The sequence below is a fragment of the Anomaloglossus baeobatrachus genome, chromosome 3 (assembly GCF_048569485.1).
Source record: "Anomaloglossus baeobatrachus isolate aAnoBae1 chromosome 3, aAnoBae1.hap1, whole genome shotgun sequence".
NCBI classification, from domain to species: domain Eukaryota; kingdom Metazoa; phylum Chordata; class Amphibia; order Anura; family Aromobatidae; genus Anomaloglossus; species Anomaloglossus baeobatrachus.
The window spans coordinates 416,788,566-416,813,346 of NC_134355.1; the positions used below are offsets into that span (position 1 = coordinate 416,788,566).

General features: G+C 44.5%; 1 protein-coding gene across 2 annotated transcripts in view; it reads left to right on the plus strand.

The window, feature by feature from the left end:
* CSMD1 (CUB and Sushi multiple domains 1) overlaps positions 1-24,781 on the plus strand; it is a 2,926,925-nt gene that overhangs the window by 2,096,144 nt on the left and 806,000 nt on the right. For both annotated transcript variants that reach the window (XM_075340315.1, XM_075340314.1), the window contains exons 20-21: positions 1,986-2,201; positions 21,746-21,934. In XM_075340315.1, the coding sequence (XP_075196430.1) occupies positions 1,986-2,201; positions 21,746-21,934 (405 nt within the window). The remainder of the gene's footprint in view (positions 1-1,985; positions 2,202-21,745; positions 21,935-24,781) is intronic.

Below are 24,781 nucleotides of genomic sequence, written 5' to 3' on the forward strand. Positions count from 1 at the left end.
TTAGTTTTTTTATTTTTCATTTTCACAGCTCAATGTTCTAAAAATTTGTGAAACACCTGGGGGTTTAAGGTGCTCACTAAAAATCTAAATAAATTCATTGAAGGGTCTAGTTTCCAAAATTGGGTCACGTGTGGAAGAGGTCTACTAGCACATCAGGGGCTCTCCAAACATGACATGGTGACCACTAACGTTTCAAGCCAATTTTGCATTAAAAAAAATGAAATGGTGCTCTTTCCTTCTGAGCACTGCCATGCACTTAAACAGTACATTTTCACCACATATGGTGTATCAGCATACTCAAATTCTACAACACATTTTATGCTGTATTACCTTTTGATACCCTTTTGAAAATGAAATATTTTGGGTGAAAGCAACATTTTTGTGGTAAACATTTATTTTTTCATTTGCACAGCTCAATGTTATAAAATTCTGTTAAGCATCAGAGGGTTCAAGGTGCTCTCCAATCATCTAGATAAATTCCTCTTTGGTTTAATGGTATAAAAATTCAAAGTTTGAAAATTGCTAAACTTTTACCAAATTGTCAATATTTTCACAAATAAAAGCAAAAAAAATCACCCTAACTTTACCACTTTCACGAAGTACAATATGTACAGTACCTAAAAAAACAATCTCAGAATCACTTGAATCCATTGAAGTGTCATAACCTCACTGGTCATATTTGAAAACATTGGCCTTTTTCTGAAGATTCAGGGCTCATGTGCACGTTGCGTAATTGCATGCATTTACGCTGTGTATTGCAATGCAGCATAAATGCATGCATCCCCTGCACAATCTTTGAAGATTGTGCATGATACGTGAGCACGATGCTTTTATGAACGCAGCGATTTGAATGCTAAAATTTAGACCCAAATCCGTGCGTTCATAAAATGAGCATGTCAATTAATTTGTGCGCTATGGATGCAGCTCCCACTCTGTCTATGGTGGGGACAGCATCCCGAGTGCATTAAATCGGCTTTTTTTTAACAAAAATACTGCATTCATTATGCAGTGTTTCTGCAGCGATTTGAAGCGCACATGTGCTGTCAAATCACTGCAGAATATTCAGCAGCTACATGCGCCTGAGCCCCAAAACAGGTTTGAAGTGAAGAGGCTAAGAGGATAAAACTTTAATGGGAGTACCTCTTTAACATATTTGAAAAATAGTCCTTTACTAAAAAACCTTCTTGTTTCAGAATTAAGGACTCCAACCAAGTGGTGTAGGGAAAAATAAGGTTTGAGTCTGTGTCCATGGAACATGTACAAAATACATAATTATTTCAATAATAATGAAACAAGACATCCTTCTCTGTGACTGGACTATAGCATATTTAAAGGTGATGCCCTATTTGCCTTAGCAACTGCCCCACCTGGTGAACAGCAGCATTTCCCAATGCGAAATATGAGCTTTAAAGCACCTGTTCAGCATTTATTTTATTTTACCGCTTAAGTAGTGCTTTAATTCGAAGTTCCCTGACCATAGTCTTATACTGACGATCCAGCATCTTGTTCTATTGTCAACATCAGTCCCGTCAGTCTCTCTCACTTTGTGACCTGCCGGCAGCTTCAGTCTTTAACAAAGAAAGCTTGAGGTAACAAATCAATAAAAGTCTATGAGAGCCTAATTCTGGCTCTCATAGAGTTTTATTGAGAGTTTATGATGAAACGTCTGACTTCAGGCCAGTCAGAAGTTACAATCACAACATGGCGCTACAGGACTGGAGTGACACCAGAAACGATGAAAATGCCTGAAGGTAAGTACAGCCAGGGGACATGGGTTTAAAGGACAATTCCAGCACTGAAAAAATAAATGTTGCAGTAGTACTTTAAAGTCCATTGTGATATTTGAATTGTAAGACATGAGTAATCCGTAGTACTTCAATAGGGTCAATGACAGAATCAAAAATGAATGACATAAGAATGTTAGTGCATATCTCTTCTATGCAGACCAATGTGTTTCAATAGTTACATTTATCTTGTCTTTTCAGGTGTACAACTGGTATTTCACACCTTTCACCTTGAAAGTTCTCATGACTATCTGTTAATAACTGAGGATGGCAGTTTTACTCATCCTGTGGCAAGGCTGACGGGTTCAGTGCTCCCACCTACTATAAAAGCTGGACTTTTTGGAAATTTCACAGCTCAACTTCGTTTTATATCAGATTTTTCTATCTCATATGAAGGATTCAACATTACATTTCTAGGTAAGAAAATTAGCAGGTAGGCCAAATTATATATTGACAGACGCTGGACATTTACTAGATGAATGACGATTGACAAAGCTTCTTATAGCACACAATTTGAAAAATATAAGTGGGTTTAGGCCCAGAAAGGCAAAACAAACAAGACAAATTAATTACAAGAAATTATCATTTTGATCAAAAATTGAGCAAAGAAATTTCTGGATGGTTTTACACCTAAATATTCAAAACTCCAAATATTACCATTTCTATTTGCATTGAAACACCTAAACAATTAAGGTCACTGTGCAGTGCTGTAGAATTTGGTATCAATTTTCTTTGTATATATGAATTTGTATGTTACTTCTATAGATAAAAAAGGAGATATGGGAGTAGACTTTCATTGGTAAATTTCATTGATTCAGTTATAACAAAATAAAAACCTATGAAAGGTTTAATGCAGTACATCAGTTTTCTAGTGACAATGGCACCTGTTAAAGGATGGAATATATTAGCTGGGATATATTGGGTGAACAGTTACACTAGTTCTTGAAGTTGTTATGTTGAAAGCAGGAACATAGATATACAAGTTTGAGTAGATTTGAGCTATCAAATGTTTGTAATTTACAATGTGCAAATTCAGCAAAATGGTAGCCAGTTGACTGCCATTTTACTAAATTGTAGAGGGTAGTGAAAAAGTAAAAAAAAAATAAAAAAAATACCACACCACTCACATGCCATTCTGCTTCTACAGGGGGCTATTTGGTCCATCATTCCTCTCCTTTTCACCTCCCCCAAATTCTTTGGCCTACTTTGGTCTGCAATGGGGCTTCTGGCTATGACTGGGGCATCTTAAGTCATTGGGCCCTGTGCCTTCTCACTCACAAAGAGCATCCCTCAAAATACTGACTAGGTCTGAGATGGTGAATATTTGGAAGTTGTGACATCATGAATTGCTAGAAATAGAATAATGAACCGTGGTGTAAGAGGCTTACTTATTGCCAGAAGCTTGGGTGTGGAGTGAAGTGCAAGATTTGAGGAAGGCAAAAAAGAGATGAGAACCAGATGGCAGGCTGTATTGAAATCAATACAGTGAAATGAGTATTAATTGTTTTATTTTACATCCTGGAAAGACCACTGACCATAATAAGAAACATTGAATTTGATGAGAATAGAATTTTCTGCTAAAATTCAACTTTTGCCAAATTCGAATTTCTAGCAAGAGTGTCTTTGGCAATCACCAAGTTGCGTTGGCTAGATGACTAGGTCACTGAATCTCCAATACACATGGTCTTTAGGAGTTTTTCTATTATGCAATGATTAGGTTATGACAAAACTGATATAAGGAAGGAAAAACATTGGCTGTCATCTAAGGTAAGCACAGATTATTGAAAATACATGTATATGTTAGGGCCAGGTGGACGGGCAGACCCAGGAGGTGGATCCACTGGGCCGAACTCCTTGATGATGGTAAGGGGTCCGGTAGCTGGAGCACTACAGGTAGCAGAACAGTCCGTGCACAAGAGTATAATGGAGAAGTCCCTGGGACCACGGAGTCACTGAAGGTAGTCCGGGTGACGGAGCTCAGGTTCGGAAGCCGAGATGATGTCAGGCGGAGTCCGGAACCTTTGGAGCGAGATGACGGGTCACCGCAGGGATCAGAGATGGTACGGACTGTCAGGATGGCAGATAGACAGCGTTCAAGTTTCGGGATTCGGCAGGACCGGATGGCAAGGCAGGATCGGCTCTAGAAGAGAGAGAGGTGAGTATCTCACAGGAACACAAGGAGACCTGACTCCTAGCTTGAGAAACACGAAGATCAGGCCCCGCCCACTTGGACATTAAACCCCTTAATACCCTGTACCTGTGTGCTTCATTTCCTGTCAATTGACGCTGGCCCTTTAAGAAAGGGTGAATGACCGCGCGCGCGCCCTAATGCGCATGCGCGCGGCCCGGGTGCCAGAAGCCAGAGCAGGAAGCTGAGAGGAGGAAGCAGCAGAGCCGGGCTGGGGCTGAGAAGCCGACGGGCGCCAGGAGCGGGGACCAGGACGCCTGGGAAGCGCAGGCAATGGACGCTGGAGAGCGGGGAGCGGCGGAGACCGGACCGAAGAACCGGGGAGCGAGGCAGGGGAGCCGGGGAGCGTGACAGGTGAGCCGGGGAGCAGCGCGAGGGACCCGGGGAGCGTGACAGTACCCCCCCCACGCCCCACTCCCCGCAACCGGGACAGGAAGGTACGGATCAGCGGAGTGCCCACATTCTCCCGGGGCTCCCAGGACCTATCCTCAGGACCATACCCTGCCCAGTCCACCAGGAAGAACTGTCGACCCCGTACGGTTTTCATGGCCACGATATCTCTTACCGCATAGATGTCGTCATCGGCAATAGGAGGAGGAGCCGAACTGGCAGCAGCGGAGAAGGGACCAAGGACAACCGGCTTGAGCAGGGAGACGTGGAATGAGTTGGGTATCCTCATCGTGGCCAGGAGCTGTAGCTTGTAGGAGACCTCATTGATCTTGTTGAGGACTTTAAACGGCCCGATGTAGCGAGGACCCAGCTTCTAGGATGGTATCTTCAATCGGACGTACTTGGAAGCAAGCCAGACTAGATCTCCAGGAGAGAAACACGGAGGGTCCAGACGTCTCTTGTCTGCGTGTCTCTTCATCCGCAGGGAAGCACGCCCAAGGGACGCCTTGACAGAGTCCCAAATGGTTGCAAAGTCACGGGCTACAGCATCAGCAGCAGGGACATCCGAAGAAGGGGATACAGGCAATGGGACGGAGGGCTGAAGTCCGTGAACGACATGGAAGGGAGAGCTGGAGGAAGACTCACTGATGTGGTGGTTATGGGAGAATTCAGCCCAAGGAAGAAGCGTGGACCAGTCGTCGTGATGGGCGTTGACGTAGTGACGTAAGAAGGAGGTCAAGATTTGATTGACCCTTTCCACTTGGCCATTAGACTGAGGATGGTAGGCAGAAGAAAAGTCCAGAGTCACTCCCAGATGTTTGCAGAGAGCCCTCCAGAAGCGGGAGGTGAACTGAGTTCCTCTGTCGGACACGATGTGTGATGGAAAGCCATGCAAGCGGAAGATGTGATGTATATAGGCGTCCGCGAGTTCCTGAGCAGAGGGCAGTCCAGCCATAGGGACGAAATGAGCCATTTTAGAGAACCGATCCACCACGACCCATATGGCTGTGTGTCCGGAGGACAATGGCAAGTCCGTAATAAAGTCCATCGCAATGTGTTGCCACGGAACTGAGGGTATAGGCAGAGGCAGAAGACGGCCATATGGCAGGTGTTTGGGCGTCTTGTTCCTGGCACAAGAGGAGCAGGCAGAGACAAAAGCAGCGACGTCCGTGCAAAGGGATGGCCACCAGTAATGACGTACAATCACACTCCATGTTCTCTTCTGACCAGCATGACCGGCTGTTTTCGAGGCATGTCCCCAGTGTAACACTTTTTGCCTGTCGGTCTCAGAGACATAGGTCTTCCCGGGCGGTATCTGGGCCAGGGTGACAGGGGCCACCGGAATGATTTTACTAGGACAGATGATGGGTTGGGATGTCTCCTCCTCCTGCTCCATGGGCATGAAAGACCTGGACAAGGCATCAGCGCGTACATTCTTGTCCGTGGGTCGGAAACGGAGCTGGAAATCGAACCTGGCAAAGAATAAGGACCACCTGGCTTGCCGTGGGTTCAGTCGCTGAGCGGACCGCAGGTATTCCAGGTTCTTGTGGTCCGTGTAAATGATTACGGGGTACACTGCTCCTTCCAGAAGGTAGCGCCATTCCTCCAGAGCCAGTTTGACTGCCAATAGCTCTCGGTCACCGATGGTGTAGTTGCGTTCAGGCGCTGAGAAGCTCTTGGAGAAGAAACCGCAAGTCACCATCTTCCCGGAGGGGGACTTCTGCATGAGCACTGCTCCGGCTCCCGAGGAGGAGGCATCCACCTCCAAGGTGAACTGGCGGTTTAACTTCGGACGGTGGAGTACAGGAGAGGAGGCAAATGCCCGCTTCAGAGAGCCAAACGCGGCGTCGGCCGCAGGTGACCAGTCCTTTGGATTAGCCTCCTTCTTGGTCAAGGCGGAGAGAGGAGCAGTCAGAGCAGAGAAGTGAGGGATGAACTGGCGGTAATAGTTGGCGAACCCCAGGAAGCGTTGGATTGCCTTCAGTCCAGAAGGGGGAGGCCAGTTGAGAATGGAGGAGACCTTCTTTGGATCCATCTGCAGTCCGGTATCGGAGATGATGTAACCCAGGAAGGGGAGAGAAGACTGCTCAAAGACACACTTCTCGTACTTGGCGTACAGACGATTCTCTCTCAGTCTTTGTAGAACCAGCTGCACGTTCTCTCTGTGGGTCTGGAGGTCCGGAGAGAAGACAAGGATATCATCCAGATACACCACCACACAGACGTAGAGAAGGTCCCGGAAAACGTCGTTCACCAATTCTTGAAAGACTGCTGGTGCGTTACACAGGCCGAAGGGCATCACGCAGTATTCATAGTGCCCATCGCGAGTATTGAACGCGGTCTTCCATTCGTCCCCAGAGCAGATGCGGACCAGATTGTAGGCACCCCGAAGATCCAGCTTGGTGAACACACGAGCTCCTCTAAGCCGGTCAAACAATTCGGGGATGAGCGGCAGAAGGTACTTGTTTTTCACGGTGATTTGGTTCAATCCCCGGTAGTCTATACATGGGCGTAAGTCACCTTCTTTCTTCTTAACGAAGAAGAAGCCTGCTCCAGCAGGAGAGGAGGATCTCCGAATGAATCCCCTTGCCAGGCTCTCTGTGATGTAAGTAGACATGGCCCTTGTTTCGGCTGGAGACAATGGATATATCCGTCTTTGAGGTGGTGTTGTTCCCGGGAGCAGGTCGATGGCACAATCGTAAGGACGATGTGGCGGAAGTACCTCAGATTCCTTTTTATCAAAGACGTCCGCGAAGGACCAATAGGCCGAGGGCAGTCCCGGTAGGTTCTCTGGAACCGGAGGTCGTCGGATGGGTTGTATGGTCTTCAGACATTTCTCATGGCATGAAGAGCCCCATCAGGTGATTTCACCAGTGCCCCAGCTGACTGATGGTTCGTGTGTCCGTAACCAGGGAAGTCCCAGCAGGATTTGATGGGACATGTGTGGGAGGACGTAGAGAGCGATGTTCTCGGTGTGCAGGCACCGATACGCAGTTCGACCGGCCTGGTGATCCAGGAGATGGTGTCAGAGAGGGGTCTCCCATCCACAGAGGCAATCACTAGGGGCTTGTCGAGTGGAGTAACAGGCACCTGGTACTTGTCCACCGTGGCCTGCTGGATGAAATTGCCTGCGGCCCCAGAATCGAGGTACGCCTCAGCCGTGAACCGCGTCTCTCCCGTTGTCACTTGCACAGTCCACGTAACCGGGTCTGAGAGAGTCCCAGCACCTAGGGTGGCCTCTCCTACCAAGCCTAGGCTTTGAAGTTTCCCGGCCTCTCTGGACAGGAGCGTAGCAGGTGTGTGCCCTCTTCGCAGTAAAAGCAGAGGCCCTTGGTGAGCCGCTCTGCTCGACGTTGTTCAGACTGCCGCACACGGTCGATCTGCATGGGCTCGTGGACGGAGGCCCCAGATGCCGTTGACTGAAGTACGGCGGGCTTCTGCGGAGGAGAGGAATGCCGTACCGGACGTCTCTCACGGGTAGAGATGAGCGAACCGGTCCCGGTTCGGCTCAAGGCCGGTTCGCCGAACGGGGGTCCCGTTCGAGTTCGGTTCGTCGAACGTTCGACGAACCGAACTCGAACCAATAGGCTATAATGGGAGGCAATCACAAACACATAAAAATGCATTATAAATGTACACAAACAGTTAATAAACATTGCCATAACACTTACCGGTCCTCGCGATCCCTTCTGCACTCTGTCTCCTGCCGCTATTCCATCCGATGATCGCTGAATCCTCCCGGTGACCTGCACTGCCAGCAGAGAAGCAGGACCTATCGTGACGTCAAAATAGCCATGTGACCAGTCACGTGGCTATTATCTCATTGGCTACAGACTGGTCACATGACTATGACACGTCATGTAGGACCTGCGAGTGCATCTCTCCGGTACACGGTGCACATATGTGTATCGCCGTGTACCGGCGACATGCTCTAGCACACGGTCGACTCCCCGTTCCGTTAGGGACCGGCTGACACAGCCGGTCATTAACGGAGATCACCGTTGCCATAGCAACGCAGTTAGCGGTGACGTCACCGCTAACCGCGGCTCCGGGAGCACCGTTGCTATGGTAACGCGTCTGTCAGCGTTACCGCTAGCAGCCAGCAGTGATCACTCACGGAGTGAAGGCTGCACGCTGCTTCCCGATTGTAGTGAGCATTGTAGTTAGGATGGAGGTTCCCCAGCCCAAGTGATGCCCCTCACTACAATCGTCACTACTACTACACTAGAAAGAAAGAAGACAGAAGAGCAGGATCGTGGAGGGCTGACAGGGGTAATAAAGATGGAGTCTCTAATGTGTCTGTGTATTTATTTCTATTAAAGTATTTTTTCTCTGTGTGGTGTCTTTTTTTAACCCTTTATTGGAGATTCTTAATGGCCAGGTCAAACGTGCCTGACATTAAGAATCTCTGGCTTAATACTGGCTGGTAAAACAAAGCCAGTATTAACTCATGATTACCCAACAAGCCACCCGGCTCCAGGGCTGTTGGAAGAGTTGGATACAGCGCCAGATGATGGCGCTTCTATGAGAGCGCCATTTTCTGGGACGGCTGCGGACTGAAATCCGCAGCAGAGGCGCCCACAAACCTCGGGCTAACCTGTGCTGCGGATTCCAATCCCCAGCTGCCTAGTTGTACCCGGCTGGACACAAAAATAGGGCGAAGCCCACGTCATTTGTTTTTTAATTATTTCATGAAATAAGTGAAATAATTAAAAAAAACGGGCTTCCCTATATTTTTGGTTCCCAGCCGGGTACAAAAAGGCAACTGGGGGTTGGAGGCAGCCCGTAGCTGCCAGCTGTACCTGGCTAGCATACAAAAATATGGCGAAGCCCACGTCATTTTTTTGGTGGGCAAAAAACTTCTGCATACAGTCCTGGATGGAGTATGCTGAGCCTTGTAGTTCTGCAGCTGCTGTCTGCTCTTCTCCATACAGACAGACAGCAGCTGCAGAACTACAAGGCCTGTATGCAGAAGTTTTTTGCCCCCTGAAAAAATTATGTGGCTTCGCCATATTTTTGTATGCTAGCCAGGTACAGCAGGCAGGTACGGCTGCCCCCAACCCCCAGTTGCCTATTTGTACCCGGCTGGGAACCAAAAATAAAGGGAAGCCCTTTTTTTATTATTTCATGAATTTAATGAAATAATTAGAAAACAAATGACGTAGGCTTTGCCCCATTTTTGTGTCCAGCCAGGTACAACTAGGCAGCTGGGATTGGAATCCGCACCACCGGTTGGCCTGAGCTTTCTGGGCCCCACTGCTGCGAATTGCAGTCTGCAGCCACCTCAGAAAATGGCATTTTCATAGAAGCGCCATCTTCTGGCGCTGTATCCAACTCTTCCAGCACCTGCCTGCTATACCTGGCTAGCATACAAAAATATGGCGAAGCTCACGTCCTTTTTTTGTAGCTTTTTGGCAAAAAAAAAAAAAAATGCTTCCCTGGATTTTCCATTGCCAGTGAAGGTAACACCAAGCAGTGGGGCTTAGCAGCCAGTAGCTGCTTGGATTACCCTTAGCTAGCAATACAAAAAATGCAGTGGGAGCTAACATATATTTTTTTTAATTATTTATTTAAATAACTAAAAATAAAATGGGCTTCCCTGTATTTTGATTGCTGGACATCACAGTGCTGTAAAAATAAATCTTTAAAAAAATGACGTAGCGCTCCGCGGTATTTTTGATTCTCAGCGCAGATAAAGCAGACAGCTATGGGTTGCCACCCCCATCTGCCTGCCGTTACCTTGGTTGGCAATCAAAATACAGGGAAGCCCATTAATTTTTTCTATTTAAAAAATAGTTAAAAAAAAAAAATTACGTTGGGTCCCCCCATTTTTGATAGCCAGCTAGGGTAAAGCAGACGGCTGTAGCCTGAAAACCACAGCTGGCAGCTTTACCGTGGTTGGGGATCCAATGTGGAGGTCCCCTCAGGCTCTTTTTTATAATTATTTTATAAATATTAATAATTACACAATAAAAGTAGGGGACCCCCCAAATTGGATCACCAGCCAAGGTAAAGCGGACAGCTGTGGTCTGGTATTCTCAGGGTGGGAAGGTCCATAGTTATTGGGCCTTCACAGCCTAAAAATAGCAGGCCGCAGGCACCCCAGACGTGGCGCATCCACTAGATGCGCCAATCCTGGCGCTTCACCCCAGCTCATCCCGTGCCCTGGTGCAGTGGCAAACGGGGTAATAAATCGGGTTGATACTAGCTGTAAAGTCACCTGAGATCAAGCCCAGCAGTTTGTGATGTCATGGCGTCTATTAGATACCCAACATCATAAACTGTCAGTACTAACAAAAACAAAAAATCGACAAAAGAAATTTATTTGAAAAAACAGTCCCCAAAACATTTCCTCTTTCACCAATTTATTGTAAGAAAAAAAATAAAGGGGTCCCACGACGACTCTGGACCGTCTAGAATATGGGGGGGAGACACTCAGGGAACGTATCCCCCATTTTCTAGGAGTGCGGACCCTTCATGTGAGGAGTGTGGGTGCAATGAATCTGCACTCACTCTCCCCGGGTCCACAGCAGCAGAGTCCATGTCGTAATGGTTGCTACCAAAGCTGCAATGCCCTGCTCATGAGGTAAGGGCATGCCTAATCAGGAGAACTACTGTAGAGGAAGCTCTGCTCACTGGTATATAGGTGCTCAGAGGTAATAATAGATAAAATTAGTGAGTAACCTCGGCACTCTATATCTCCCAGACTAAGTCAGTAAGTCACAACGGATAGTAATGCAAAATCACTCTTTATTGGTCCGTATTAAGAACATTTTTTTTTCATAAGCATATATGTTTTTGTCCAAAACAAGTTACAAATGACGTTTCGGCCTGAGCCTTCGTCAGATTGGACTTATCTGCATGTAATCATGAAAAATGACAATAATCAGTATCACATAAGAGTGAGAGAACAATAACATAAACTCGAACAATGTAGAGGTACAATTGGGATGCAGCAAAAAAATTGCAACACAGCAAGAAATGAAACACATGATACAAATGTCATAATACAGTACAAGGACAATATAGTAATGACAAATATGGGGTCAGAGTAGACTTAGACAGCTCTGGTACGAAAGAGATGTCAATCATAAAGTAACATGTGCAGTAGGTGTAGAGCTACACTATGCATGGCAGAGCTAATGGGTAGACCGACCATAGAAAAAGTAGAGAAAAAGTGGAGAAAAAGTGGAGAATAAGTGGAACATAAGAGGAGAAAAAGTGGAGAAAAAAGTGGAGAAAAAGTGGAGAAAAAGTGGAGAAAAAGTGGAGAAAAAGTGGAGACTAAGAGGAGAAAAAGTGGAGAAAAAAGTGGAGAAAAAGTGGAGAAAAAGTGGAGCATAAGTGGAGAAAAAGTGGAGAAAAAGTGGAGAAAAAGTGGAGCATAAGAGGAGAAAAAGTGGAGAAAAAAGTGGAGAAAAAGTGGAGAAAAAGTGGAGCATAAGAGGAGAAAAAGTGGAGAAAAAGTGGAGAAAAAGTGGAGCATAAGAGGAGAAAAAGTGGAGAAAAAGTGGAGCATAAGAGGAGAAAAAGTGGAGAAAAAGTGGAGAAAAAGTGGAGAAAAAGTGGAGAAAAAGTGGAGCATAAGAGGAGAAAAAGTGGAGATTAAGAGGAGAAAAAGTGGAGAAAAAGTGGAGAAAAAGTGGAGAAAAAGTGGAGCATAAGAGGAGAAAAAGTGGAGAAAAAAGTGGAGAAAAAGTGGAGAAAAAGTGGAGAAAAAGTGGAGATTAAGAGGAGAAAAAGTGGAGCATAAGAGGAGAAAAAGTGGAGAAAAAAGTGGAGAAAAAGTGGAGAAAGTGGAGAAAAAAATGGAGAAAAAGTGGAGAAAAAGTGGAGAAAAAGTGGAGAATAAGAGGAGAAAAAGTGGAGAAAAAGTGGAGAAAAAGTGGAGAATAAGAGGAGAAAAAGTGGAGAATAAGTGGAGAAAAAAATGGAGAAAAAGTGGAGAAAAAGTGGAGCATAAGAGGAGAAAAAGTGGAGAAAAAGTGGAGAAAAAGTGGAGCATAAGAGGAGAAAAAGTGGAGAAAAAAGTGGAGAAAAAGTGGAGAAAAAGTGGAGCATAAGAGGAGAAAAAGTGGAGAAAAAGTGGAGAAAAAGTGGAGCATAAGAGGAGAAAAAGTGGAGAAAAAGTGGAGAAAAAGTGGAGAAAAAGTGGAGCATAAGAGGAGAAAAAGTGGAGAAAAAGTGGAGAAAAAAGTGGAGAAAAAGTGGAGAAAAAGTGGAGAAAAAGTGGAGAAAAAGTGGAGCATAAGAGGAGAAAAAGTGGAGAAAAAAGTGGAGAAAACGTGGAGAAAACGTGGAGAAAAAGTGGAGAAAAAGTGGAGAAAAAGTGGAGCATAAGAGGAGAAAAAGTGGAGAAAAAGTGGAGAAAAAAGTGGAGAAAAAGTGGAGAAAAAGTGGAGAAAAAGTGGAGAAAAAGTGGAGATTAAGAGGAGAAAAAGTGGAGAAAAAGTGGAGAAAAAGTGGAGCATAAGAGGAGAAAAAGTGGAGAAAAAAGTGGAGAAAACGTGGAGAAAACGTGGAGAAAAAGTGGAGAAAAAGTGGAGAAAAAGTGGAGAAAAGTGGAGCATAAGAGGAGAAAAAGTGGAGAAAAAAGTGGAGAAAACGTGGAGAAAAAGTGGAGAAAAAGTGGAGAAAAAGTGGAGCATAAGAGGAGAAAAAATGGAGATTAAGAGGAGAAAAAGTGGAGAAAAAGTGGAGAAAAAGTGGAGAAAAAGTGGAGAAAAAGTGGAGCATAAGAGGAGAAAAAGTGGAGAAAAAAGTGGAGAAAAAGTGGAGAAAAAGTGGAGAAAAAGTGGAGATTAAGAGGAGAAAAAGTGGAGCATAAGAGGAGAAAAAGTGGAGAAAAAAGTGGAGAAAAAGTGGAGAAAGTGGAGAAAAAAATGGAGAAAAAGTGGAGAAAAAGTGGAGAAAAAGTGGAGAATAAGAGGAGAAAAAGTGGAGAAAAAGTGGAGAAAAAGTGGAGAATAAGAGGAGAAAAAGTGGAGCATAAGAGGAGAAAAAGTGGAGAAAAAAGTGGAGAAAACGTGGAGAAAACGTGGAGAAAAAGTGGAGAAAAAGTGGAGAAAAAGTGGAGAAAAGTGGAGCATAAGAGGAGAAAAAGTGGAGAAAAAAGTGGAGAAAACGTGGAGAAAAAGTGGAGAAAAAGTGGAGAAAAAGTGGAGCATAAGAGGAGAAAAAATGGAGATTAAGAGGAGAAAAAGTGGAGAAAAAGTGGAGAAAAAGTGGAGAAAAAGTGGAGAAAAAGTGGAGCATAAGAGGAGAAAAAGTGGAGAAAAAAGTGGAGAAAAAGTGGAGAAAAAGTGGAGAAAAAGTGGAGATTAAGAGGAGAAAAAGTGGAGCATAAGAGGAGAAAAAGTGGAGAAAAAAGTGGAGAAAAAGTGGAGAAAGTGGAGAAAAAAATGGAGAAAAAGTGGAGAAAAAGTGGAGAAAAAGTGGAGAATAAGAGGAGAAAAAGTGGAGAAAAAGTGGAGAAAAAGTGGAGAATAAGAGGAGAAAAAGTGGAGAATAAGTGGAGAAAAAAATGGAGAAAAAGTGGAGAAAAAGTGGAGAAAAAGTGGAGCATAAGAGGAGAAAAAGTGGAGAAAAAGTGGAGAAAAAGTGGAGCATAAGAGGAGAAAAAGTGGAGAAAAAGTGGAGAAAAGGTGGAGCATAAGAGGAGAAAAAGTGGAGAAAAAGTGGAGAAAAAGTGGAGAAAAAGTGGAGCATAAGAGGAGAAAAAGTGGAGAAAAAGTGGAGAAAAAAGTGGAGAAAAAGTGGAGAAAAAGTGGAGAAAAAGTGGAGAAAAAGTGGAGATTAAGAGGAGAAAAAGTGGAGAAAAAGTGGAGAAAAAGTGGAGCATAAGAGGAGAAAAAGTGGAGAAAAAAGTGGAGAAAACATGGAGAAAACGTGGAGAAAAAGTGGAGAAAAAGTGGAGAAAAAGTGGAGAAAAAGTGGAGCATAAGAGGAGAAAAAGTGGAGAAAAAAGTGGAGAAAACGTGGAGAAAAAGTGGAGAAAAAGTGGAGAAAAAGTGGAGCATAAGAGGAGAAAAAGTGGAGATTAAGAGGAGAAAAAGTGGAGAAAAAGTGGAGAAAAAGTGGAGAAAAAGTGGAGAAAAAGTGGAGAAAAAGTGGAGAAAAAGTGGAGCATAAGAGGAGAAAAAGTGGAGAAAAAAGTGGAGAAAAAGTGGAGAAAAAGTGGAGATTAAGAGGAGAAAAAGTGGAGCATAAGAGGAGAAAAAGTGGAGAAAAAAGTGGAGAAAAAGTGGAGAAAGTGGAGAAAAAAATGGAGAAAAAGTGGAGAAAAAGTGGAGAAAAAGTGGAGAATAAGAGGAGAAAAAGTGGAGAAAAAGTGGAGAAAAAGTGGAGAATAAGAGGAGAAAAAGTGGAGAATAAGTGGAGAAAAAAATGGAGAAAAAGTGGAGAAAAAGTGGAGAAAAAGTGGAGCATAAGAGGAGAAAAAGTGGAGAAAAAGTGGAGAAAAAGTGGAGAAAAAGTGGAGCATAAGAGGAGAAAAAGTGGAGAAAAAAGTGGAGAAAAAGTGGAGAAAAAGTGGAGCATAAGAGGAGAAAAAGTGGAGAAAAAAGTGGAGAAAAAGTGGAGAAAAAGTGGAGCATAAGAGGAGAAAAAGTGGAGAAAAAGTGGAGAAAAAGTGGAGCATAAGAGGAGAAAAAGTGGAGAAAAAGTGGAGAAAAAGTGGAGCATAAGAGGAGAAAAAGTGGAGAAAAAGTGGAGAAAAAGTGGAGAAAAAAGTGGAGAAAAAGTGGAGAAAAAGTGGAGAAAAAGTGGAGAAAAAGTGGAGATTAAGAGGAGAAAAAGTGGAGAAAAAGTGGAGAAAAAGTGGAGCATAAGAGGAGAAAAAGTGGAGAAAAAAGTGGAGAAAACGTGGAGAAAACGTGGAGAAAAAGTGGAGAAAAAGTGGAGAAAAAGTGGAGAAAAAGTGGAGCATAAGAGGAGAAAAAGTGGAGAAAAAAGTGGAGAAAACGTGGAGAAAAAGTGGAGAAAAAGTGGAGAAAAAGTGGAGCATAAGAGGAGAAAAAGTGGAGATTAAGAGGAGAAAAAGTGGAGAAAAAGTGGAGAAAAAGTGGAGAAAAAGTGGAGAAAAAGTGGAGAAAAAGTGGAGAAAAAGTGGAGCATAAGAGGAGAAAAAGTGGAGAAAAAAGTGGAGAAAAAGTGGAGAAAAAGTGGAGATTAAGAGGAGAAAAAGTGGAGCATAAGAGGAGAAAAAGTGGAGAAAAAAGTGGAGAAAAAGTGGAGAAAGTGGAGAAAAAAATGGAGAAAAAGTGGAGAAAAAGTGGAGAAAAAGTGGAGAAAAAGTGGAGAATAAGAGGAGAAAAAGTGGAGAAAAAGTGGAGAAAAAGTGGAGAATAAGAGGAGAAAAAGTGGAGAATAAGTGGAGAAAAAAATGGAGAAAAAGTGGAGAAAAAGTGGAGAGAAAGTGGAGAAAAAAATGGAGAAAAAGTGGAACACCCTTTGGTACCTTTCATGTGGCACTAAGGGGTGCTTAGCTTTGTATTTAGCCAAAAAAATGAAAAAAAAATGACATAGGGTTCCCCCTAGTTTTGTAGCCAGCTAGGGTAAAGCAGACGGCTGCAGCCTGCAGACCACAGCTGGCAACCTCACCTTGGCTGGTAATCCAAAACTGAGGGCACCCCACGCTGTTATTTTAAATTAAATAAATAATTAAAAAAAAAAACACGTAGGGGTCCCCCAAAATTGGATCACCAGCCAAGGTAAAGCAGACAGCTGGGGCCTGATATTCTCAGACTAGGGAGGTCCATGGTTATTGGAATCTCCCCAGCCTAAAAATAGCAGGCCGCAGCCGCCCCAGAAGTGGCGCATCCATTAGATGCGCCAATCCTGGAGCTTCGCCCCAGCTCATCCCGCGCCCTGGTGCGGTGGCAAACGGGGTAATATTTGGGGTTAATACCAGATGTGTAATGTCACCTGGCATCAAGCCCTGGGGTTGGTGAGGTCAGGCGTCTATCAGATACCCGACATCACCAACCCAGTCAGTAATAAAAAAAAAATACACGACAAACACATTTTTATTTGAAAAAACACTCCCCAAAACATTCCCCCTTTAACCAATTTATTAGATTGAAAAACAAATCCAGGTCTGGTGTAATCCAAGGGGTTGCCATGACGATGCACACTGTCCCAGTCAATGAAGAGCAGGATGTTCCCCATTGGCTGGGAGAGCAGTGCAGTGACCTGAGCTAACATCAATGGGTCAGCCCAGGTCACTGCAGGGGGGTGACAAGTGCTGCTGTCAGTGAGGTACATTACCTGCGCTGATCTCCAGCACACTGACAGCCCCTGTCACTGAGGTCAATGACCGGCGCCTTCACATCAAGTATCGCGAGAGGTCCGTGACGTCACCGCCAGTGTCAGTCTCGGGTCGGAAGCGATAGGTGATGTGACAAGCGGCGGCCATGGAGGACAGTGACAGCGCTGAGGTCGGGATGGCGGGACTTCATCACCGCAGGTAAGCCGAGCGAGCGAGCAAGCGGGCGGGCGGGCGGGGGGGGGGGGGGGTGGATGTGTGTGTGTGTGTTTGTGTATGTGTATGTATGTGTACATGCCGCGGGCAGGAGGGGGTGGAGCGAGCTGAGCGGGAAAGTGTGGGCTTCCTGCACGTAACTAAGATAAACATCGGGTTACTAACCAAAGCGCTTTGCTTGGATACCCGATGTTTATCTTGGTTACCAGCTTGTGGCAGGCTGCCAGCGATGGCTCCTGCTCACTGTAGCTGTAAAAAGCCCTGCTTTTTGCTGCTAGAACCGTTCTCGAACGTATCTAGAACTATCGAGCTTTTAGCAAAAAGCTCGAGTTCTAGTTCGATCTCGAACAGCCCAAAAATCACTCGAGCCTAGAACTGGAGAACCACGAACCACGAACCGCGCTCAACTCTACTCACGGGACACCTCTTTGGATCGCTCCTGAAAGCGAATGTCCACTCGAGTCGCTAGGGTAATCAGGGCATCCAGGGTGGACGGTACGTCACGACCCGCCAGCTCATCTTTAATTCGACCCGAGAGTCCTTCCCAGAAGGCGGCGGTTAGGGCCTCGTTGTTCCACCCGAGTTCCGAAGCCAAGGTGCGAAACCGGATTGCGTATTGACCAACCGTCAGAGTCCCCTGACGTAACCGGAGAAGAGATGAAGCAGACGCGGAGGCGCGTCCGGGCTCGTCAAAGGTGCCACGGAATGCCTGCAGGAACTCCTGGATGTTCGTGGTCACAGGATCCCCCTTCTCCCACAAGGGGTTCATCCACGCCAGTGCCTCACCCTCTAGATGGGACATGATGAAGGCGACCTTGGCTTGGTCGGAGGCAAACAAATGCGGCAGCTGCGTGAAATGGAGGGAGCATTGGTTTATGAATCCCCTGCAGGTCTTGGGGTCTCCGGCGTACCGGGGTGGTGAGGCCAAATGAAGTCTGGAAGCATCCGAAGAAGTCGCCACGGGAGCTGGAGCCGTGGATTGTCTAGTGGAAGCCCGGGATGCTGAAGACGTAACTGACGCTTGTAGGGTGTTCAGGCGGGCGTCCACAGAAGACATGAATTGCAGCATGCGGGTCTGAGTCTCACGCTGGCGTGTGAGTTCCTCCTGTACGGCTGCTAGTGCTTCAGCGGGATCCATGGCCTGATCTTACTGTTAGGGCCAGGTGGACGGGCAGACCCAGGAGGTGGATCCACTGGGCCGAACTCCTTGATGATGGTAAGGGGTCCGGTAGCTGGAGCACTACAGGTAGCAGAACAGTCCGTGCACAAGAGTATAATGGAGAAGTCCCTGGGACCACGGAGTCACTGAAGGTAGTCCGGGTGACGGAGCTCAGGTTCGGAAGCCGAGATGATGTCAGGCGGAGTCCGGAACCTTTGGAGCGAGATGACGGGTCACCGCAGGGATCAGAGATGGTACGGACTGTCAGGATGGCAGATAGACAGCGTTCGGGTTTCGGGATTCGGCAGGACCGGATGGCAAGGCAGGATCGGCTCTAGAAGAGAGAGAGGTGAGTATCTCACAGGAACACAAGGAGACCTGACTCCTAGCTTGAGAAACACGAAGATCAGGCCCCGCCCACTTGGACATTAAACCCCTTTATACCCTGTACCTGTGTGCTTCATTTCCTGTCAATTGACGCTGGCCCTTTAAGAAAGGGTCAATGACCGCGCGCGCGCCCTAATGCGCATGCGCGCGGCCCGGGTGCCAGAAGCCAGAGCAGGAAGCTGAGAGGAGGAAGCAGCAGAGCCAGGCTGGGGCTGAGAAGCCGACGGGCGCCGGGAGCGGGGACCAGGACGCCTGGGAAGCGCCGGCAATGGACGCTGGAGAGCGGGGAGCGGCGGAGACCGGACCGAAGAACCGGGGAGCGAGGCAGGGGGGCCGGGGAGCGTGACAGGTGAGACGGGGAGCAGCGCAGGGGACCCGGGGTGCGTGACAGTATATAAGGTTGCGTAGCCAAAGAGCAGTTATTGTTTTGCCTATACACTTCTACTTCACAATTAAAGCACTTACAGTTGAATCAGAATGAGAGGACATTTCATGAACTGACTTGTGTCAAAGGAGGTAATCTATAACAATTAAAATGTTAAACTTATTGAGTCTTTTAATAAAACCCATACTAATATCAATGTTGTCTATGGAAATTGAAAGACTGTGTGCAATGTTTATGCAATAGGTGTCACCAAGGCTGCATCTGTCATGATGCAATATGATTATAAGCTTGTTTACATATGTGACCAGCAGCATTAAACAATTGCCAAATAGCAACTAGTTTACTGATCATCAGTGGACATGTAAAAGCCTGTTTACACAGGCAGACCGCTCTAAGGCTATGTGCGCACAGTGCGTTTTTCGCGGCGTTTTTGCGCGTTTTTCGGGTGCGTTTTTGGCCTCAAAACTGCAGGACTTTGCTTCCCCAGCAAAGTCTATGAGTTTTCATTATTGCTGTCCGCACACATCTGTTTTTTTTACCTGCGTTTTTGAGTTAAAAAAAAAAATGGACATGTCAGTTCTTTCCTGCGTTTTTCTGCATTTTCACCCCATGCAATGCATTGGAAAAATGCAGCAAAACGCAGAGATGAAAAACGCAGCAAAACACAGCCAAAAACGCACCAAATCGCGGCAAAAACGCATCACGTTTTTTGATGCGTTTTTTCGACGCAGGTGCGTTTTTAGCGGCCAAAAATGCACAAAAACGCAGCGTCAAAAAGACGCAGTGTGCGAACCTAGCCTTACACTGCTCAGTGAGCGCTCTGCTAAAGATCAGTTGGTGCACATAGACTTCCATTGTTCTCTACAGAGTGCTACTCCCTAGCACTAGTCCTGTCATTACTGCATCTGCAAATCCCCTGCCACTTGCGCTGAAATCCTAAGGCCTCTCTCATTGACCTCCATGAGGGTGTATTCTGTGCATGTGTGCCAAAAGTCACAAATCTTGTTAAGATGTCATAATGCTGTGACATTTCATACATTTACGCAGAAGCTTCCAAACCACATGAAAGCTTGATTTGGCAGTTGAACAAAAACAGCATGGGAATTTAAGCATGAGAGGGGCAAAATGAGAACATGGTGCATGTCCTAGATGAGTAGTGGTGAGTAGCGGAGTGGTCAGAGAGGTGAGAGTTTTATTTTTAGATACTAGATTTATTATTCTCTGGGGTTAGGAAAGATCCCAGGATATAAAAAGGGACATTCACTTTTTGAGAAAAATGTGCAAACAGACTAATTCAAATTTTGCCTAATCTACTTATCTCTACTAGAAAAAAAACAGTTCCAGCCCGGAGTTGATCCTGAATATCTGCCTGGATGCCAGTCCCCATATAAGACTATGGGGACCATAATCTGTTTTGTTAAAATAATACTGGAATGGCTAGAGGGATTAGAGAATGCGTGTTATACTTACTGAGTCTCCCGCGCGCCTGTAACGCTACTTCAGTGGCCGCTCATTATCCTTCATGCTTTTATTGGTGTTTGTGTTTATTTCTTTTTACTTACAGATTAGAAATGGGGGATCCTCATAGACACCTTCCATTGCTAATCTGTGACTTAGTGGCAGCTGTGAGCTGTCATTAACCCCTTATTACCCCAATTGCCACCACACAAGGGCAATCGGGTTGAGAAGGGTAAAGTTTAGGGATGTCGCATCTAATGGCTCTGACAATCCTGGACGGTTGCATGCTTCTATTTTTAGACTGGGGGCCCAATAATCATGGGTCTCCATAGCCTGAGAATACCAGCCCCTAGCTGTCAACTTTATCATGGCTGGGTATCAAAATTGTGGGAAACTGCACACCATTTTGTTAATGATATATTTAAATCACTTTAAAAAAGTCGCATGGGGTTCCTTTTATTTTGATACGCAGCTGGTGACTGCAGCCTGTAGCCATAAACTTTATCTGTGCTGGGAAGGACCCTATGGGGGGACCCTAAGCCAATTTTTTTATTTATTTATTTTTACACCAATAGAGATGCACACTGGGAATGAAAGCAGTCAGACACACTGCCACCCAGGGTGGGGGTGCTGTCTTACTGCAAGCAATCAGAGATGTAGCTACTGCTGGTGGGCAGGGCAAGCAGCATATACAGTATGCATGAAGTATAATGAGTGGCCCCGTAAGTATTGTGAGCTGCCTGGAAGCAGTGTTACCGCCAAGTGGGAGACATGGTAAGTATTACATACCTGCTTTTCCCTCTTTTTCTTTATTTTTATTTTATTTTTTTAATTACTCAAGTTGGCAGATCAGGATCGTTACCTGGAGTTCCCTGAGAACTCTGGGCCCATGGTGGTACTCGGGTACATTTTGAACCCTCGAAAATCCAGACTTTTGCAGTCCAGGTCCACCCATCACTAATCTCTAGTTATCACTCTACTGTTTGATACATTTTAATAAGGGTCTATGGTATTTTTATTGCCAAAAAATTAGCTAATGGAAAAAAATAAATTCTCTAAACATAAATTAAAAAATATCAAGAAATGTGATCATTTGCTGGTCAGTTATTTATCTCAATCTTGCTTTTTAACACTAGAACTACTGGACTCGTGACACCTATATAGAAATACATGGTACAAAGTAGTCAAAATGACTACCTCGGTAGTTCTAGTGTTAAATATGTTTCCATTGAGGTTTAAGGGAAGATGATATCGGCAGTTGTAGTCCTGAAGAAAATAGCATGAGAGGAAGCTCAATACTGACAATGTGCATACCTATGAACACTTTTTAAACTTTTTTAATATTTATAAAAAAAAAATATTTGGGCTCTTTGTCAAGATAAAATAGGGGCAATTTATCCTTTTTTGATTTATAAATGTGTCTTTTATTTTTTTTTCATTAAGTGATTTTTTGCAAATAGTTATTTTTTTTGCTTTTCTGTTTTTGTTTCTTTTTTTTTTTTTTTTTTTGTAGAATATGACCTGGAGCCTTGTGATGATCCAGGAGTGCCTGCATTTAGTAGAAGAATAGGCTTCCACTTTGGTGTTGGTGACAGTCTAACATTTTCTTGTTTTCCTGGATATCGTTTGGAGGGTGCTAATAGACTCACTTGCCTGGGAGGAGGCCGAAGAGTGTGGAGTACACCTCTTCCAAGGTGTGTGGGTAGGTGGTCACATGCTTTCATTTCATTCATCAAATCTTTACAAATATAATTTATACCTTTTGTATTACCCTATGATGGTTATAGTATAGCTCATATGTAAATTATGCTCAACTTTAAATTATATTGTTACCAAACTGACAACGATTTTAATAATGGATATTTGATTAAACAAAAATACAATGTATAGTATATAAAAATTTACATAATATAAAAATAGCTATAGTAGACACACATATGGAGAGGCTCCACTCCAATATATATAAAACACAGTCAGCTATATTTTACAGGTATGCTCACACTACATATAAAAAATTGGTCTGATTTTCATCCAGAAAAGTAGGATGATTTTTTTTCAAACTTGCAACCGTGTTCTGTAGGTATGCAATGCACTTTTTTCTCAGCAGCTATTATTCATTTACAATCATTTACAGGACCATTTACAGTGTCCTATGCTACAGAATAGTAACGTATCAATCAAAAAACAAATATGTCACTAGGATGGTCCATGTGTCATCCATTTTTTTCCTCACACCTATAGACTTGAATATGTGTGATTTTTTTTCCTTATTCCGAATATGGCTGATAAACAAATTGCAGATCTGCACTGACTTATTGAATAACATATGTCCGCGTGCAATCCCCTTTTTTTCTCACTTGGAATTGTCCGTTATACTCTAATGTGAGCATACCCTAAGGGGTACTTTACATGCTGCGACATCGCTGCCGATATATCGTCAGGGTCACGTCATTAGTGATGCACATCCAGCGCCAGTAGCGTCATCACAGCGTGTAACACAAATCAGCGACGATCAACGAGCGCAAAAACGTGCAAAATCGTTGCTCATTGACACGTCGTTCATTTCCATAATATTGGTGCTGCTGCAGGTACGATGTTGTTTGTCGTTCCTGCGGCAGCACACATCGCTATCTGGGACGCCGCTGGAACGACAAACATCTCCACCGGAAAAGGAGGAAGGAAGGAGGTGGCCGGCATGTTCTGGCCGCTCATCTCCTCCCCTCCTTTTCTATTGGGCGGCGGTTCAGTGACACTGCTGTGACATCGCTGTGACACTGAACGAACCACACCTTTAGAAAGGAGGCGTTCGCCGGTCACAGCGACGTTGCAGAGCAGGTATGTGCATGTGATGCTGCCATAACGATAATGTTCGCTACGGTAGCGATCACCACATATCGGCCGCGCGATGGGGGCAGGTGCAATCGCACTCGACATCGCTAGCAAATGCTAGCGATGTCACAGCGTGTAAAGTACCCCTAACACTTTCTTAAAATGCCACCCTTCATTTCCAATTCTAATAAAAAAAAGACTATTGCCACTCATATTAAGTAATACTATGCAGACAACACAGTATTTTTAAGAATTTAATTAAGAATTTGAATATATATTAAAAACTGTTAATGGTACTATTATTTTTCTTTGCATCAATAACCTGATTATGAAATGTTGTCTGTCCAAGTGTCTTTTTGAGATATCCTTTAATGATTATCACTGGAGTTGAGTGGATTATTTAGATACTGAAAATTCTGAAAAGTCTCTAATTGCCTGCTAAATACATTTATAATGCTTTGAGACAATTGAGGTCCTGCGCAGGCGCACTTTGATCTGCCCTGAGCAGGGAAGATCAAAGTATTATACTGCGCCTGCGTAGGACCTCAATTCCGGCACGTGAGCATGACGTAGTACGCGTCATGCACCCCAGCTTCAGAAGAAGGACAAAGATTGTACTACTACAACAAAGAATTGTGCCCACTCAAATTTTTTTTTTTCAGTACACAAACTTTTTGAGATTAATAGATGTGTGTTACATTTCTAGATTATAGACTTTTGAGATTATTCTTGTGGCTTTAAAGAAAATGAAAATTGTTGTTTGCCTGTCTCATATGAAGGAAGCACACTTTATGTGACGTAGAAGACTCGGTTTCAGGATTTTTATTTAATCTCAAAATTAACCCTCAAGAGTTTAATATTGCTTTCCTTCTTTATGTGTGTGAAGAATAAAAATTACACTTATTAAGGTTCTGTTACTGTAGTATATGACATATCAATCAGTTTACAATCACACTGCGTGACTATATAGTATAGGTATAGCACCTTCCAATATCACTTAAATATTTGGATTATTATATACAGCATGAGACTATTACTTCCACTTTCAATATGATTCAGCCCTGAAGTAGGACACCACAAACATGTTAGGTCCTTTTCAATTGCTATATGGAATGAGCTATGCACTCTAACCTCCTATTCCTAAGTGGGGAAAAACATACATTTCACTGCAAGGCTGTCCCTTATGTTTTATGCTGATTGTAATAGTCTACTCTGATTGGTTGCACTATAGCATATGATGTGATGGCTGCAGGGCATTATGAGGAAGCTTGTGAATCCACTCCTGATGTCATTAGCCTGCTTCCTCAGTCTTTAGTAGCAGTGTGTGAAATGGTTCCATTTTTTTATTTTTTTTGCTGATCCTCGCAAAATTGAATTGCAGAGTTTTGTATTTGGGTGGACCTGTGAATTTCAGAAAATTCAGATCAAAGTTGAACATCTTTGAGTTGCCTTGATTGTTTCTAATTACAATGATATATCTATGCTACTTTAAGGGGGTTGTCACCTCAAAAAAACCCTTCTCCATCTCTATGTTTCTCCACAACAAAACAATACCACCTATCCTGCACTTCCATTGCTGGCACTGTTTCAGCTCTGCCAGCATTACCTCTCTTGGGAAATCATGTGGTGTGATTATGTCATGTAGTCCCTGTGGCCATTCATGCTGGTTTTGCTCGTCCCTCCTTCAGACAAATCAAGACATCAAGAGGAAGAGAGCAGC